We start from the raw sequence: 19,546 nt of genomic DNA on the forward strand, positions 1-19,546 counted from the left end.
TTGTTTAGAAATAAAACCTTTTAAGTAAATCAGTGACAAACTGATGAACCCAGCTCATCTCAGCTTGCACTGAAAAATGGAGGCTTGTGCTGCCTGTTGCTGGACTGAAGTAACTGAACTACTTCAGATTTGCACTGGTGAAAGTCTGAATGCAGGTAAAGCAAACCCACCTTGAGTTATTGCTTGCTTCTTGCTACTACCTTTGACGTTTTGCCTTTTAGCCTGAAACAAGCCCGCTCTATGTATCTGACCTATTCTTGCTTGTGTCTTTAAAACACAACTGGTTTTCTCCAAAACGTAACTTGCCAAATGTGACTATTTGATGATAAGACACTATGCAGAGTTGGCTATGAATGTTTATTAACATCACATGGAAATCTGTACTCCAGAGAAGACAAACACAAGGCTGTCACCATACCTACAGAGTCCAGAGAACCAACACAAGCTTTGTAGGCTTCTCCTTTGCAGCAGTTGAGTGGCTGATGTTCGTAAGTTTTCCTCCCATACAGGATCATCTCAAGTATCAACACCTTGTTAATGATTTAACTGAAAAAAACCCTTAAGTTTAGTTAAGTTACTATTGACCTGGATTGACTAAAAAAGCAGATGACCAGGCTGCGGGTTCTGACTTCCAAACAGATGTTTCTGACGTTTTACACCAGCACCTCGTGGCAGGGGCCAGAGCCCCAGTCACTGCTCTCCAGTGCCTGCACAGGTTACATCTCAGTTACTCAACCAATAATAAGCAAAATTCAAACTGTTGCATACACCAGTCATTCTTACAAGCACAGTCAAGGGCATCACAGTAAACAAAGGTCATGGTTTCCAGAGACCCTTACAAGCCTTGGCCAAAGAGCACAATAAATACAGTGGTGGAAGAGCACAGATGTGTCAGGTGTCAGGGTAGAGGAGACAGTGGTAATCTGTATAACCAGAGATGCATCTTTTTCATGTGAGCCTCCAGAGCCCAGCAGTATTGTCTGAGAAGAGGCATGAGGATGGAACAGGAGAGTATCATTCAGCCTGGCAACAGCATTTTCTCCTGCTTAATTCTTCCTTTGATTCTGGAAAACTTCAGTTGGCACACTCTGTTCACCCACAAAACAGGTCATTGTAATGACAGAGTGAGGGCTTAAACACTCTGCTGTTACCGTCAAGGTTTTAAGACTGAACACAACAAATAACACTGTAAGTTGAGGCAAGTTTTATTTAGACTGTACAAACAGGGCGTTGGGGAAAAAACACAGTGGCTTGATGTTGGGACCAGTTCTATGAATTAATTGGAGTAAGAAATTAAAAAGGCACTAATCTTAAGAAAAGACACTCCATATATTCTAAGAATATAATTCATTTAATACTGTTAATCTTATAGCACAAAAAATAAAACGAGCTATGATCCCCAAAATAAATTTTAAAAGCTTACACTTAATATTATTGCCTGAAGATCATGGTCTTTAAATTACATAATGGTGTTTAAAAGTTTACACAGTGAAGACTGTCTCAAATACAAGGCCACCTTTGCCACTGCAGTAATTGTATCCTTGTCCCAAAATACACTTTAACACAAATAAACAGAAAATGACAACTATACAGGAACACTTTCACTGGTCCCAAAAGGCAGTCTTTTAGGCAAATCTCACTTTCAAATATGGGTATTGAGGAAAATGCTTGAAAACTGGACTAGAAAACAAAGGCAGCCCACTCATTCCCAGGATGTTAATACAATATAAAAAATTACTTTACAGGCACATGAAATGGCACAAAGAATGCTGTTTTTCCCTTTACAAAAATAATGCTCAGGCTCTTCAGAGCCTCAACCCAAACAGGATATTCCCTTTTGTTTATTCTTTCCCAATTTGTAAACAATCATGAATTAAATTAGCGCTTATCCAGTGATGGACACTGATTAAAACAGTTTTCATTTAAACTTCCAGACTGGTCAGAGGCTTCAATGTCTATATACACATGTACACAGCAGGAGGAAGCCAAGCCTTTCGTGATAGTTGACTACAGTGGCACCAGGTCATTACACCAGCTCCTAGTTCCAAAGCAAGGACAACTTTAATGGTGCATAGATTGAAGCCATCACTTGTAGGCTCTCATGCTTCAGATTAAGGTTACCTTACACGCCCAAGAACATTTACACAGATAGATTATCACTCATTTAAGAGGTTTCTTAAAACGACAGCACATGTGTAAGCAAGCGACAAGCGACTGAGAACCCAGAGTCCTTCAAAGAGAAACACACACTGATCCAATGCAGTCTTTGTAGGAAAATACTTGTCTCTTAGTAAAATAGCTAAGACACATTTTGAAGCAATGTTACAATCAGCTTAGGCTGGTCAGTATGCTACATTGAAACCACATTTTACATACCTGAACCACACCGCTGCTACTTGGAGAAACACTGTTCATTCATGGCCTAAAAACAGGTTCACAGAACTTCAAGAATTCTTGTCTTTGCATCAGATACCACTACACACAAATTTTGCATAGTTTTGAAGGTAAAACACTGTTTTTCTGCAGTATTGGAACATAATTAAACCTAAAACAATGGTTGTGTTCAAAGCGTACACCTTATTCAATGAGGGGATGAGTCAAGTTGTTTATTTCAGTGAAAAAAAATCAGGTTAAAAGTTACGTTCAAGATCTCAAATCTCACAGTATTTATTAACCACGCAAAGGAAGAATTCTACAATCAGTCTTCTGAAGAGCTGCTTGTAACTAGGTCAGGCCTGAAATAAGATTTCTCTGCAGCTGACTGAGTTTAGTGCAGTTTGTATTCAGAAGATGACTTTCAGTAGTACAATCTGTGTAGTAAACGTGCAGGTATTGTTGGGGCACAGGAAAAGCATGACCTTCTTTAATTAAGAGAACTGCATAGCTTTTCTTTGCAAGACAAAATGTCAATGCCTATTGTCAAGAATTACAGCACCAAACACTTCAGTCAATGCTACTCTAACTTCACAGTTAATTTGGTAGTAAAATGCTCTACAAGAACTTCTAGACTGTCAGCCACTTGATCAATACTATAGAAAACGTTAATAGATGAATGGAGAGACTTCTTTAAAACCTGGCATTTTGAGTGTCTGCTTGCAAATGCCATTTCTGCAGTTCTTCAGTGCCTTCCAACTAAGGATCTCATGGCACTTCCACATGAACTACTAACAATGTACTTTATTAGGATCAAGCAACACAAATCAACAAGAAAACATGCTGGAATTTAAGACAATGTTTATATCATTAGACATTTATAACATCTGATGACATTCTGCAAGTGTTTGAAGTTTCTCATTTTGCTACAACCAACAGCCTTCAAAAGCTGGAAAATAGGAGCTGCTGTTTTCCTGCCAGCTTCCCCATCGGACATCTGCCTTAACCAGGCTGTCTGAAAAGGGAGGTTTTGTAGTTGCATCTTTGCAGACATGTATTCTGTTAATTCAGTGTTCCATCATTTTGAAAAGAGCATTCCAGTTCACCTACAACACATATTTGAAGAAGGTGGCACAGGATTCCACTGTACCTACGCTTTCATATCCTGCACCCAGGCTCAGGCTGAGCACCCGCATGGCATGAACTGCACTCACCCAGGCGCAGCCATGAGTTCCCTGCTGGAGTACGATTACAGCAGGGGAGCTTAGGTACAGAAAGAGGGAAGAAGCTATACTAATAACAGACACCTTTGTGGCCTCCTTCAGCCTGAGCATTAACTTATCACATGGGGGAACCCAGGCAGCTGACTCCAATTAACCATTTTCTAGAGGATGCTGGGAGGGGGAGGGACCTGGGTCCTATCTAAACCAGAGCCAATGCCTTAGGAAGGGTAAAAAAAAAAAGATGCCAGCATGCAGAGGACTTGGGATATAAGCAAGGAAAAAGAAAGAAAGGGAAAAAAGAAGAATGAAAGCAGCTCTGGAAGAGAAGCACAGCAACACAGACACCCTGGTAAAAAAAGGTGTACTGTGTTTGAAAATGAGCTTTTGATGAGCTGGGGCTGGCATGCTAGGAAACTTTGGAGAGAGCAGGGAGCCTGCAGAGAAATGGATATAAAAGGTCTTTAAATGTTTAAATAAGAGGATTTTATCGGTATTTACCAAGTTCCTCTGTCCCACTCCTACCTCTCCTCACCATGGCAATCTGATCTGTCTACTAAGTAACAGCTTGATGACAAGCACTTCTGTACTAGTAAAACTACACTTTCAACACTGCAGAAGAGCTGTAGGTAGACCAGGCCATAAGTGTTTCCCCTTAAAGCTCACTTTCTACAGTTAGTGCTTGCAAAAATCAACAGAAATGCATTAAATATGTCAAAACCAAGTTACAAGTATCAATGCCTCCTAGGTTTCCTTATAAATAAATGCCTCAGCTTAAATGCAGTTCAATCAATGGTTATTTGCATTTAACACACACTGTTTCAGGAAGGTCAACAACAAGCTTAAAAGTTAACAGAAAAGAGCAGTGTCTAATACAACTGCTTAGAATACATAAGCTCCAATTATTGTCCTTTAAAGAAACCATCATTTTAAATGTACTACCTTAGGACAGGTCATTTTAAAACTAAATCTTCTTCAGTTCTAAAATTGCATTTTTGTTGTTGCTTTTTGTTGGACAGTAATGCACAAGTTGCATGTTTGATCTAAGATTAGGGCTCTTCCTACTAAACAAACCAGAGAAAGTCCACGGAAGTCTCAACAGGAAAGGTTTTTTTCCCATACCTCTCTGCTATATTCCGGTTCGGTCTTCTCCAGCTTAAGGCCCAACAGTTTTAAAAGTGAAACTAAATTCTGGATGACACGACTATGGTCTGAAGGTCAGGCAGTGACTTCAGTTGTATGTATTCCAAATGTATATTAAAAGAACTGTCAAACTGCAGCAAGCTGGAAAATGGGCAATGCTAGCAATGTGCCATTAAGTCATCATCCCACCTCAAACAATGCTAATGATAGCCAGGAAAATGAAGCAGCAGTGTAAATTGGGCAGAGGGAGTCATTCGTTCTCATCTGGGTTTTGAGGGTCAAATATTTTGACATGCGTGAAAGGGAAGAGCCCTTTTCGACCGTTGACTTCTCCTTCCCACTGACCGTTTATATTCATCCTCGTAACCTTCACAATATCTCCAACCTGCATAATTAGAAACAAGAAAAATCCTTATCACATATGGGAATCTCACTTCTGATACAAATACAAATCAAATGAAGAACAACACATACAAGCCTATCATAGGGAAAGAAATCTTGCCCTCTTCTTGGGAGAAAGTTCAATTGAAAAACTACTTTTACTGAATACCAACACTTTGTTGCTAAACATAATAATGTCTGCGCTCTTTCTTAGACTCTTAATTACACATATATTTATAAAGATTACTGAACTACACCTCTTTTTCTAGGTAAGCTTACAGCTTCATGCAACAGTATCTTTAGCCTAGATATAAATTCACATCAGTAAAGCTACCATCAGCAATGAGTCACAACATTCATTCAAAAGAGCACAGTACTGGTACTGGTTTTAGCAGCAGCTGACTTAAAAGAAATGTAGTTTTTCAAAGAGAGATTCCTAAGGCAAACAAACCATTACTTGAAGATCTAATTCTGATGATCACAGTCTAAGAAGAACCTTCTGTAATTTCTAAAACAACGGTACACTTCCAAAGTGGGGAAAAGCAATCTCAAACTTTTTTTTTTTTTCAGTAGTAGATGTAGATTCTGGCTTTATTTGTGGTTTTCACATCTACTTCCTGTCAAACCATTTGAAACAGGAATGATGACATGTCAGGCCTTTCCTACCATAACTCTGTCTCTCCCTGTCTGGCAGTGAAAAACGAGAAAAGTCTAAACTATGATCAAGCAAGAAACAACAGCCCAAATGATGATAAATTATACTCTTATTGTTCAACACCTGTATTTAATCTGGATTAGGACAATTCACAAAGCAAAATATCCAAACTGACAAGAAACATTTAAGACAAGCTAAATACTCATTATCCCTGAAGTGCTTATGGAGAGCTGAACACACGGTCTGTTACAGCAGCTCTCTAACTTTCCCCCTCCCTTCCTGTTTACTTATTTGACTCTATGTGTTAACTACCGTAAATATTTAAAAAGTGACATTAGCAGCTAAGAACTAATTTCACAAAAAGTAGAACCAGCCTATGACCAATGACCAACAGTTCGTAAGTTTCTTTCCCAAACTAGGTCCAAGCTCTTTGCAGTTGTCTCAGTTACCAAACAACTACTGTGAAATACAAAGGAAACTAGCTTAAATCTTAAAGAAAAAATAGACATTGATACAGTATGTAAAGCAATTTGTCTACATTATCTAAATAGTATTAAAATTCAGACCAGATGCAGATAGGCCCTTGGCCAACATCCTTAAACTTCTCAGGTGAGACCTGTATATTTTATGTTAAAGAAAAAACCCTGAGTTTACAAAATGATGTGCATGTCACTAGATAATCTGAAGCCCATTTAAACCAGTCACCAGTACTGTAATAGATACTTTTAAAGATCAGTCAGAAGCAAGAACCCTTAGGTGAAATTTAAGATACTATAATAAGGTCCTTGGCAGTCAGTCACTCAATGTTATGTCTCTTAAAATAAAATTTGTTGAACTTTGAAACTATTCTTAGAGGTTTAAGCCTTATGTTGCGTATCAGAATAGAATTAAACATTTAAGCAAAGTGTGTTGCTCTGCCTTCCCTACTTTTTCTCCACTACTTTGGTTGTCTGTGTCCTGTCTGCCCCCCATATTTGAAACTGTCACACTGGAACAATTGTAATCTTGTGCTTTTGAGAGAGGAGAAAACCCTCTGAACTCCCATAAGTTCTTAGGATATAACTGAGACCATATTACTTTTTTCTTTTTTTTTTAATGCTGTTCCTAAACTCAAACACAAAGCCAGCACACAGAATTAAGCAGTTAAACACTGCCATGATACACTGCATGTACACTGAATTCACCCGACTGCTCTTCATCTCTCCAGGGCCTGCTGCAGCATGCTTTAATTGTGTATTTGCTAAAAAGCACAATTTGTCAGACTTCTCACTCAAGAAAGCTTTAAATAGTAACAAGATGACCTAAAATAGGAACCTAGCAAATGTCTCCTTAGGAAAAGGCTGATAACATCTATAAATACTCAGCGTTACATTGCTATATTTAAATAACCCTTGAAGGCAGATCTAAGTTCCAAGTTCTAGACCCAAAGTGAAGAAGGTGCAGCCAACATCACAACAGTTTAAAGCTAATAAGGAGTTGCATTTCTACGACACCATACACCAAACCCATTCTCAAACCCTTTAATCTTAAAAATAATCTTTTTAATCAAAAACATAGACCTGCATTTTCTGAGAGTCTCACAATGTAATTCTGTTCATATGCTGTAGAGATCAATCCGTTATCATTTTGAAGCTCTGGAACAGATGTTCTTTAACTTGGCTCTAAAAGATTTCACAATGTGAATAGGTTTGGAAGTCTTGCTTCAGCTGAGTGAAAAAAATATTTACAATATGTCTCTTATTGCATTGCAACAAACTGCCCTGTAGATTAATGATGTAAAATGCCTTTTATGCTGCTGGGTGGGCAAAGCTGCTGCACACCAGCATCTGCCACTAAAGAGAGCTGGCTGGCAAAAGCTACTCCACACATACTCCCTTATGCCGAGAACCACTGGAATAGTAAATTACTTTGCAGTAACTTTCTACTATTTTTGAGAAGGCTTTTTTGTAAATGAAAACTGCTGAACATCCTCTTGTGCTATATAATTTTTAAAATGTAGTTTCTCTGAGAAGACTAAATGAAACAGCATGTTGAAATAAGATTTTTGGCACAGGAACCTTGATTTCATGATAGAGTAACTCATGGATCTTATCTTAAAGATCTTAATTTCAAAAATGTCTAGAAAAATCTGGTCAACTAGTCCCTCTATGTATTTTTCCCCCAAGTAGTAAGTAAAAGCATTATTTGGTAAATGCCTTTTAAAGCATCTGTAACATGGTCAGCTGAGGTGCAATCTCCCACTAAAATTATTTAACACACTCTTTTTCAGAGAATGTTTTAAGCCAGTCAGAAGGATTGTCTTATGATTAAGCACAGGACAGAGTCAGGAGACCTGGTTCTATTCTCATCTCTGCCACAAACTTCCTGTATGACTCTGGACAGCTAATGGCCCTTATCTATAAATCAGGATAGCACTTAGCATCTCTCAGATAAGTTAATTAATTCAGTTGCGAAGCACACCAGCATCACTGGAATGAAGTATCACTACTGAAATGAGTAATACTTCTGAAATGCAGCCATTTGGTTACACCCAAATGATAAAAATAAAAATGTATTTTAGATAGCATCTTTCATTATGTCCTTGTTAGAGCATGAATTCAAAGCCCTGGGGAAACACAAGCTGTGGAACATGCCAGTCAGAAAGGTTACTTCATTCACTAGAGTCTTTCATACCTGACTTCCATTTGAAGCTGATTCATACTCTGCAAAACGTTTCCTGCAAGCCATTTTAGTCAACCAATTCAATGAGTTTTACAGATATTCCAATAACTGTATGTTAATAGTTCTATGGTTGATAAAGTTCTGTAATATAAGTTTAAGGAGATAAAAATGCATTAAAATTGTAAATCATTTTAGCCCACTGGGTCAGTGCTATGGAAAACATTGCTCTCTGGAATCTACAGGGTGTTGAATCTCAGTCATTATCCTAATTAGCGTCACAGCTCACCTTCTTTGGTAACACTAACATTAATACCAAAACAATTGTTCAGACCAGCTGCCTGTCTGGAGAAGAACAGACAAGGTCCAACACTGAGAAAATACCTGATATCCCATTGTCCCCAAGATGAAGAGCTACACAGAAGAGGCAGAGTTCAGCCACTCTGCAAACAGGACAAAAGGACGCTGAAGGAGCTGGTGCTTTATGTATTGGAAGATCCAAGAAACTACCAGGCTGAAAGCATAGCTTAATTACCCTTCATTTCTGATGTTCTGGGCCAGAACACCGTTGATGCACAAACCAGAGAATCAAACAGTTCAGAGGAAAAGCTTCATCCATTCTTGAGACATGAAAGGAGGTAGAAGGGCAACATAGACATGTGGAAGTCCTAGATCAAATTAATCTGGCCTTGCCTAGGAACACATTAAAACAAAGGAACTTTGCAGTTCACCAAGAGCCAGGAAAATTGTCAGAGTAGGGGTTACAGCATCAAAAAAAGTGCTGCTTTTCCTTACACGGTGGAAGCCTGTCTCCTTCAGATTAAGCCAGTGTCATGATTGTACAGAATTTGGAGAGTTCACTTTCAATTCACAGTTAGAGCAACTAAAGCTCCCTGATCAACAATTCACACTACACAAATATAGGACCAATACATTGCTTAAAATCCAGACTTTGTGGGTTAGATGCATTTTAATGTTTAAGACAGCAAGGCTAAGTTTCCTTGGCTTAAGAAAAACACAATGCTTGTTGTCTACTGAAAGAAGTAGCCTAATTTCCTAATTAAGAAAGTTCTACTGCTAGCACATTTTGGCCTACTTGTCTCAACTTTCCTTTGAAGAGGGAAAAAGTTAACTGTAACCTAATTGTAACAAGCTCAAGAGAAATACTGTAAGTCAGTTATATAATTATGGTGGATGGATATTTATTTCACCAAAACATTTCAGTGACAGGTTAACTCTGTACTAACAAACATACATGTGTATGATTGCTACATCACAAAAAGATAAACTACTTAACATTATAATGCTGGCACGAATCTATAAAAAGCCATCACTAGTACAAAAACTTTTAAAAATATAGTGCAACTCTTGTTTAAAAAGAAAAAATGAATCTTTGATTCCATAACACTGTCAAGTCTGGAGACGAATTCTAGAACCGCTACTGCCTTCAAAATTGACTATGACACTGATTAGAGCATTGGTAACATATTTAAGAATAATTTTTTAAACACAACAGGTATAAATCTGGTGGCTGCTGCTGGTTTCCCATTTTCTGGTTCCTTATCCTATTTAATTCCATTTTATAAGTGAATATGGAATTTGTTGCTCATGTCCTCGTTAGAGCTTGTCAGTTTGAAACAAGGGTTCATTAGCATACTATTGCTAACAGACTGGCTATAGAATTACTACAAGTTTTTAAAGGCTGAGAAACTTTCAGGTAGACTTTGCTGCTCTGTATCACAGTAACAGTGCCACAGAATCTTTACTCTTATAAAATGCATCACCTTCATAAAGTGCTATCCTGTAAGTCCTTTGAATGCAGGATTGACCTCCTAGATTTCCCACAGTAATTAGCAGGACTGAAGAATAGCAATGCATGACCCTGTGGTGCAGAGTTCTAGTCCCAATAAGCACAGGACACTGTTAACTCTGTCCTTCATACTCCTTCCTCTGCAGCACCAGAAAGGAAGGAAATAGCTTCTTGGCTGAAAGTACACAAGTAAAGAAACAGATCTGGGTTGTGGGCTGTTGAGCTTTTTTCAGTTAGGGGTTGGGTTTGGTGGTTTTAATTTTTATTTTGTAGTTTGATTGTTTAGTGGTTTGGGTTTTTTTAATACAGTATCCATAAAATTCTACACATATTAGTAACTAGGTTAGGTGTAGTGAGAAACTACAGACTTCAATCATTTCATTAAAAACATTAAATCTGAACAGGCAAAGTAACTCAACAGACAAGAGCATAAGTATATTTTAGAAATACATGTAATTTATTGTAGGCTTTACTAATTATTCCCTGGTGCAGGGAGATGCACAAAATTACATGTACCACTAGCTGAAAGCTTTGAGATAGTATCTATACTTAAAACTACCATTTTAGCCCAAAAGCAGGTTATAATCTAATTTTTTATTTTAGACAGTAAAAGTGGAGTATATAACACAATAGGATTGAGTCAACACTTACACATTAGTAACTTCAATAATACCAATGTTGTTACCCAGACAGGTTGTGAACTGCCCATTCCTGGAAGTGTTCAAGGCCATGTTGGATGGGGGTTGGAGCAGCCTGGTCTAGTGGAAGGTGTCCCTGCCCATGGCAGGGGGGTGGAATGAAATGAACTTTAATGTCCCTTCCAACCCAAACCATTCTGTGATTCTATATAATGCTAAATAAACTTAGCCCAGCAAAAATAAATGTCCTATTAACTAGTATCCTACAGAAATAAAATTGTAGTTGCTCTTAAATTGTCACACTTGTAAATTCACAAGTTGAACCCTTGATCTTTATCCAACCAATCAGATCTTGTTTCAGATTTTCTGTAGAATAGTCACTTGGTTTACATTTTTCATGTAAGAAATTAAAAAAAAACATAAAAAACCCTTGCTTACAAAACAAACTTCTCTTTAACAGGCTATAAATTTTTACCTTAAAGAAAAATTCTATCAGCTTCTGTAAACAATAGTGTACAACAGAAACACTGGACTTGCAAGCAGAGAGCTTGTCCCATTTTCAAGCTGAACCAAGAAGAATGACATCGCTCCACTTAAAAGGAAGTTGAGCAGATTACTATGCAATGGCTTTATTTACTCCAGATGGTACTCTCTTCCTTTTAAGTACTGTCTGTGTGCTGACCACACAAGGCCAGAGCCAGCAGATATTTTGCTTTCATATTGTTTTATCAGTTTAAATGAGATTGCACAATCAGCAACCATGGAATTACACTCACAGCTGAACTGCCATTTAGAGTACACCTATACTAAGGTGGAGAACTGTCAAATACTATTTTTATGAAAGAACACCATTAACTTTCTTCCCTAAAACAGTCCCATAACCTTACAAAACAGAAGCTTCAAATGGTTCAGTTTATTTAGCAATGTGTAGAGCCCTCACAAGGCTGGTTTTAAATACTTTATCAGGGTCCTGCAGGTGTTTGGCAAACTAAAGGAAAATCATGAAAAGAAGCTGAATGATTAAGAATAGCCCATGTGACAAAAAAATACTGCTATAATGAGACTGGTAAAGTTCCCTGTGCATGGATAGATATGGAGAAGCTGTAACCACTGATTTCAATGAAAATGTAGAGCAGTTCCCAGAATTCTGCTTCTGAAGCCTCTTGAAAAGCCACAGTGTGGATGAGGTACACTTGCAAAGAAAACAGACTGCATGGGAAGACAAAATATGCCAGTGTTGAGAGACACAAAACCATGAGGCAGTAAATGATTAGACAATCAAACAAAACTTCAGTAATTTGAAGGTTCAAACCAAGTCAAACCTATTTGTTGGCCAGAGAATTAACCCTACTGGTATCCTAGAGTAGTTATACTGATGGGGTTAACTAGGTCATTTAAAGGGCAAGTCAGAAAAGTCTACTTGTAAGGGCCAGCCTTCCAAGTGGTTCTGCTACCCTGCAGCAATTCAAGTTCCCTGAAGTAATTCCATGACACATTGATAACGTAACAAAATCAATCGCTTGCCTTGCTTTGCTTTCAGAAGCATGAGTAGTTTTGGCAGGAATCTTCTGTACAGTGCAGTTGGCAGTGAATTTACACTTTGTTCTGTGATAATTTTCACACACTGTTCACAAATAACAAGCTGCTAGATTTCACAAGACAAAGAAATTCCAGTGATTCATATTCAACCGTTAAACCCATAAGAATAACCACCTGTAGAAGTCTTACAAATGCAGGAGTAAAACAATTAGGGTGAGCACTATGAATAATTGGAAGTCACGAATATAACCTTCCAAACTGCAGTCAAAAATATCAGCTTTGACTTGCAAAGTAACTGAGCAAAAACAACAGGAAAAGTTCAAAAGTGTTTTTAAAACCATTATTATTTTACTTGCTAAAATGTTGTTTCCTATGCTTGTTTGCTTGCATTTGTTCCTGGAAGTATTGCAGCACATTCAAATTTCACTTTTTCCAGGTGAGACATTTTTGAATTACAGGTTAACTAGCCTTCAGTATCATCTAAATGCAAAAGTAACAATCTTAGTCTTCTGGATATAGCTTTGAAAAACTTCTTCCAATCAATCATTTACTCCTGTTAAACTAGAACTATAACATAAATTCTTTACTATTTACAGAATAACGCCCTAAAGTTTTACAAGATATCTCTAATTTAAAAAAAAAAACCAAAAAAAACATTGCCAAGCACAGGAACTTCCAGCACTTTTGGAGGTTACACTATACTCCTTCAGCTAACCTCCTCACCCCCAGTTTAGGTCTTAAGTTTCTCAAATTCCACTTTTGAAAACCAAAGTAAAAGGGACTAGAGTATTTCCAATATATTCTGCTCAGATTTCACCTCTCAGCACAAGATCTTCAAGTGCATCTCACAGCTGCAGATCAGAAACACTAAGTGTATCAGCCAGCAATCTTTACCTTTCTCTGGAGGATGCTACTGTCAGTTCTTAGCCTGGAACACAGCAGTGATTAATGAAACACCTCTTTCCTTCCCCAAGATTAGGTGGAGAAGCAAAGCCATCCTCTCACTAGCACTTATTACACAGCAGCATGTGTACACTGCTATCCTTGTAACATTTGCACAGTTGAAAAAGCAAGAAGGGAGGGAGAGTACAGGTCCTAAAGTTACTTACTAGGTCACTTTTCTCAAAGGAAGTGGTACAGATGAAGCAATTCCTGTGGATGTTTCTTCAGAATGTAACCTAACTTCTCAGTCCCTTGACATAAATAAGCAGACTCCACATGAAGTCATCCACACTAACTTCACTATAACAATTTTTAGTTTCTTCTTCCACAAGGCAATTGAAAACTCTTGAGACTGGAGGAAAAACTTACCTCTAATGCCAGCGCAGTCTTGTCATAAGCACAGGGTACTCTCTTTTGGATAGCTTTGGCATAGACTGGTCCATTCTGTGTGGATGGCAGAGGATTGATCACTGCTCCAGGTGTACTGGATACTGAGGGAAGGGGAGCTGCGGTTTGAGGCTGAGCATAAGCATGGGCAGGTTCTGGAATACCGTAACTGTTGGAATTCCTGTTTCCATGCTTCCCAAGAGAAGATCTGACTAGCTTTTCTACATAAGGAACAGGAATCATCCCAATCCGACCATCCTTGTTTCTGGCACTCCACCACTGTTCTTCTGGCTTCTCTACAATTACCAGTATCTCGCCCTTTTTAAATGGAAGATCCTCGGCATCGTTACCAGGAAAGTCATAGAGAGTCCGAACACACTCCACATTTTCTTCTGCAGTGGACATGGCAGGGGCAGATCCAGATCCCATTGGTGGACTTGGATACCTGAAGATTTGGTAAAAGTAATAGCTATTGGTTTCTATTTCCAGTAACAAAGCTAAGTACCAGGTTTGCAGTAGGAACATCAATTAGAGAAGAATGACTTACTTCGATTTGTGACAAAAGTATTGGCTTGGTAGCACTGTGAGGCATTTCGTAAGTAACTCACACTCTCAAATAATTACTTAAATACCCGAAGTAGCTTTCCCAGAAATCCAAAATAATTTATCATGGGATGCAGAAAACTGGGAGAAATAATGCAAAATCTTCATCTACCTGTTCTGGGTTGTTGTGAAGATCTTAGACTCAAATTAATTCTATAGCTTAAGTTATGAGAGTAATGATACAAAAAAACAAATTAAGACTATTTGGGTGACTGAAGCGGAAGGGTAATATATAAAAATGTAGCTGTGAATCTCTCCAAGAGCCCACCACCTCCAAAGTCACCCAAATAATTTTATTTTGTTTTTAACTTCAGCATCCACTTCTAAAGAATTCAGTAACTAAATGCTAGACTTGAGGTACCATAGAGGAAAAAGGGAACAAAATTAAGATGGTATGACAGCTTCATAAAGACAGTATGAATTACTTGCATCCACTGATAAGAAGGGACTAAGAAAAAAAAAAAAGCTAGCCTTCTAGAAATATTCCTTTGCCTATTAACCATATTCTCTTTATTTTAATAATTTTTTATTACTAAGTCCATCACTTGTCAAATACAGTCACTTTGTTGTCTGTAATAATATGTAAGATTGTGCATCAAATGAGAATGCTTTCACTGCAATCTATTTTCATCATAAATGTTATACATTTTATTCAAAGCAGCTGTCAAAAAACCTTAATGGATATAGGCCACAGCAGATACTTATTATATAAACTATGATGGTAAGAATGCCTGTCATTAGTCTACTTCGATTCTCTTTTGCTACTTGCAAAATATGATGGAAGTCAAATCCCTGTGATTTCTGCAAGACATGCCAGAAGCCCTGAACAGAAAGGTATTCCATCTTTCAGACACCTCGCTGCAGCCAAAGCAGGGGCAGAGAGTGAACCCTTCAGGGAGCAACTGCTCTGCATAAGCAAGAACTCAGGAACATCAATGAGGATGGTCAGAGCTCCCTACTAGAAACACAAAACAAACAAAGTTTAAAATGGTCCATTTACAACTGTTTTAAAAGTTTCAGATGTCATCTCCAAGATCTAGAAGTACTTTAGGACTCTATATAGAAACCACCTTTCACACTGTACTTTATGAAATTAAAAGAATGAACAGCTTTCAAAAGCACAAGCATCTGAGAGCAATGTGCCCAGGAAAATGCCAGAGAAACAAGAATTAGCAAACAGTTCTGAAGCACATACGTGGCCACCCCTATTCTAAATCTAGTCCATTAACTAAAAATTTAAAAAACCAAAAATCTGGAAATGCTACCTTTCATCCCTCTTGCAGCAGGAAGTCTCCTTCGCACAGAATTTCACACCATCAACTGCATAATTGATTTTTCTAAGAGTTTTAACAAAAATCATGCTAAGAAAAACCACGTAGTCAATCCCATTTGTAGCTCTATAAAAAAGCCTGTCAATTCACAGCAGGTTACATCCCATCTGTCTCTGTGCTGAGAACAATAAGCAACCAAAACCTTGGAAATAAGGTGGTACTAAGATGTTCACAGAACATTTCACACAGGACTCCCAACAAATACCAAGTGAGCAAGTGCAGTCAGCTCTAAGTTCTCAAGTGTTTTGAGAAAGCCAAGTCAGTCATGGCCATAAATGATTAAGAACAAGTTTTTGCATCCAGAAAGGTTCAAGAGTATCCACGCTGGAGAACAGAGATAAGCATGAAGATTGCTTCAGCGTAAGACTTTTTTTTCTTCCCAACTCTCCACAAGTTTAAGCATGGACATAACACTGGGCAGCTCCATTTAAGCATTCCTGCAATGGTGAAAACTATTTTTTTTTCACCTACCCATCTCTCTAGTCACAATCACTACCCAAAAGGCTGCCAGCAGCTTGAAGAGTTCCTGAAGCTTGAGCTTTCTGTCACATCCTGCCCATCACTTGACAGCTTTTCAGAAAGACTTTTGAACACTTGAGTTTTTCAACTTGACAAGCTATTGTCAACCTCTGACAAGTGACTGACTATCATTAAGTACTGGTCTATGCCAGGGTTCAATTGTGATTATAAACCTCAAAGTTATTCTTTCCTCCTAAGAACTTGCTAATCTGCAAAACATAGTAAGATATTAAAAAAAAAAATTCAGATTCACCTCTAAATTCTGCGTTTTAGTATGTCACTACTTTTCTCTTATTTCATTTCGTTCTATCCAGAAAGCCCAAAAGCCTTGAAAAAAGATACTGAGAAAGGCTTTATTAATTAAAAGTAAGGAATATGTTCTATGATTCTTGATAAGCAGTTTACTGATGCATGTTGCAGGTATGTCCCATGCAGGGACCAGGACAAAGAACTAGCTCATAGCCAAGTCACATTGTCCCATCCTCCCAGAACAGCATTTCTCAGTGAAGTGTATGGTATATGCAGATATAGATGAACAGTGCCATAACCAAACTGCAAGAAATAAGTGTTTCACATTTTTTTGGCGGAGAAATGCCACTCTAGAGGTTTGGGAAATGCTGCCCTAGAATGTATTAATGCTGACTTAACAGGGTGAAGCAGTCTAATCACACAAAAGCCAGTTCTATTGTAATCAGTGTGGGTGCAGCGGTAGACAGCAAACTAAGCTCACAGGCTGTACTTCAATCACGAAAACGACTGGTGAACCACTTTCTCAACCATCCTTGGAATGGAGAGACAATACTAGAAGAAAAGGGTAACACAAAAAGGGTGACATGCTTTGTTACGACCACACCCTCTTTCAAGGCAATTATAGCCCATGGTAGAGGTACATGGTACCTTTACACACAAGGTCAGCATAGGGACCGTGGATAATTTGACTGAAAGAGCAACACTTTAATTGTCAGCGAGATCCAGAACGTTAAGAAGGCCCAGTGTTAGAAACGAATGTTTCCTCAGCATTTATTCATAGCATCTACATCCAGTGCCAGGCTCCCGGAGCTACTCGGCTGCACTATGACACCTTTACAGGTCTCACCTCCTCGCGCCACCCGGAGCAAAGGTGGCGGTGGGTGTGGTGGGGGCGGGGGGCACTCACCTGGGCGCGGGCTCGATGAGGGTGGTGGTGTCCAGGTAGTGGATCTTGTAGAACTCCAGCAGGGCGGGCAGGTGCTCGAACTCCTGATCGCCGATCTTAAAGCGGCGGTTGGGCAGGGAGTTGATGATGTAGTGGGAAACGCGGGAGTTCTCAGACACCGAGAGGACGTAGTCCCCCGGGCAGGTGGACGAGTCCCGCACCAGAAACATGCCGTGCCGCTGCCCTTGTAGTCGCGTCTGCGCCTCCGCCCGGGACACCGGGCCCACGTACCAGCTGGAGCGGTCCGACGAATCGAAACGAGCGGCGGAGGACATGGCTCCGGGAGGGGAAGGGGAAGGAAAGGGAGGAAGGAAGGTGAGGAGCCCGAAGGCCCAGGCGGAGGAAGAGACCCGGGGGAGGCCTGGGCAGAGAGGCCTGGGAGGCGGAGCGGGCTGGGGGCGAGGGGGAAGCGGCTCGTGCCCAGTCCAGGAGAAAGGAAACCCAGGGACAGCGGGATAAGGGAGAAGGAAGCTCCGTGCCGCTGGAGGCGAAGGGCCGAGGAGCGGCTGGGGTGGGGCTGGCCAGACGCGGCGCGCAGGGCCCCAGTCTCCCTCAGCGGCGGGGTGTGCAGGGCATCCTTCCCGCCTCTCTCAGGCCTGCGGCGGGCCCGGCCAGGCGGGTGACGAAGAGCAGCGGCGGCTGACACGGACAAGCGGCCCGTGAACGCGGCGAGAGGAGCCGGCTCGGGGCGGGACGGGGGAGGCAGAAGCGCCGGGCGCCGCGTCCTCCCGCGGGTTCCTCCCCTCAAGAGCCGAGCACCAAAATGGCGGCTGTGCCGGGCCGCGCAAACGCTCCGAGACACCGCCCCGCGCACGCGCCATGGCGGCGGCAGCGGGGCCGCGCCCGCCTCAGGGGCCGGGCTAGGGGCTTGTGCCCCGCTGTTCCGGTGCTCGGTTCTGGCGTCCAAGGGAGCGGGAGAGCTGCCCCTTCCCCATTCTCCCCGAGTCACTCAAGCCGTCCCCGACGCACCCCCGGTCGGTGCGGTGAGTGAGGGGGGGGTGGCCCCGCGCCTGCCGCATCCCCTCACAGCGCAGGGCTCCTTCGCTGCTGCAGGCGCGCTTTGACGCGGGTCACCTCCCTAAAACTCCCCAGCCCTTGGCCTTAAGGTATCTGAGGGGGTCCCTCCATCTTCTCCACATCCCTCTCTGCACGTCCGCCCTCCTCGGTGCGGCCCAGCCCCAAGCTTTCCCCCCGGTGCCCCGGGGCTGCCTCGGGCCGCTCTCTCACTGCTCCTGGATCTGAGTGGTGCCAGAACCCTGACCCCAGGCGGTTTGCAGACAGACACCACCTCCCCTGAGGTTTTGCTGTTTTTTACTGGTTAATTAATTTTCTTTTAAGGAACAAAACGGCCCGCTGTGATAATCATCTCTGATCTCGAGATAACTTCCTACGTGCTCTAAGGGGCCGTTTCCTGCCTCTTCATAGCCTTGTTCCCAGATAACGGGGTCAAAGCCCTGTCTGGCTCAGGCGGGAGGGAAGATGGTGTCGCAGCCGCTGAAGAGGAAGGAAACCCCGGAAAGGACTCAGCAGGGCTCGGGGGCAGCGCTTGGCACATGGTGCGGATGAGCTGTTTGAATTTGAGAGGGAGGTTGGCGCCGTGAGCCCAGACAGGCACCGGGCTCTGAGTCACGTCCCGGGGGCCAGCAGTAGCATTCGGCCTGTCCAGCTGCAGTGGGCAGGGGCGCGACAAAATAACTGCACTGGTTCCCCGGACGTGCTAGAAACCTCTGCAAATGGTGTGATTTTAGCTCAGTCTTGTGACTTTGTTTAATTTGTGCTTTTGATTTTGGTTTTTATTTTGCTTCAGGGCTGGCAATGTGAAATGAAGCAGCACTTGAAAGAAAAAAATAAAAAGCAAGCCAGTTCAAATGGAGAAATAGATTTAAGATGTCTGTCTTGAAGTGCTTAACTGGACTGTTGTACAGTGTTATTCCAGCTTTGCCGTCTTTGTTTCATGCTCTGCCTTTTCCAAAAGCTCAGTCATTACACAGTCATTTTTTTCCTCTTTGTTCCTCTTCGTACATTGGCAACCAGTGCCAACTGAGGTGTCTGGATTGGAACATATGGGCTGTGTCTCTGCAGACATTTAGCAGAGTTCAAATCATCTAAAATGGAAGACTCCTCCAGTGTCATGTTTTAGACAAAACCATCC

At 40.9% G+C, this 19,546-nt stretch overlaps 1 protein-coding gene across 1 annotated transcript; it reads right to left on the reverse strand.

Moving 5' to 3' along the window:
• Positions 1-338: 338 nt before the first annotated feature.
• On the reverse strand, positions 339-18,175 carry CRKL (CRK like proto-oncogene, adaptor protein). The gene is made up of 3 exons (XM_010398133.3): positions 17,356-18,175; positions 13,729-14,191; positions 339-5,121 (listed from the first exon to the last, which is right to left on the reverse strand). The coding sequence occupies exons 1-3, from the start codon at positions 17,667-17,669 to the stop codon at positions 4,987-4,989; spliced, it is 912 nt and encodes a 303-aa protein (XP_010396435.1). The 5' UTR covers positions 17,670-18,175; the 3' UTR covers positions 339-4,986.
• Positions 18,176-19,546: the final 1,371 nt, after the last annotated feature.

This window comes from Corvus cornix, chromosome 15 (assembly GCF_000738735.6).
Source record: "Corvus cornix cornix isolate S_Up_H32 chromosome 15, ASM73873v5, whole genome shotgun sequence".
In the NCBI taxonomy this organism is placed as follows: Eukaryota; Metazoa; Chordata; class Aves; order Passeriformes; family Corvidae; genus Corvus; species Corvus cornix.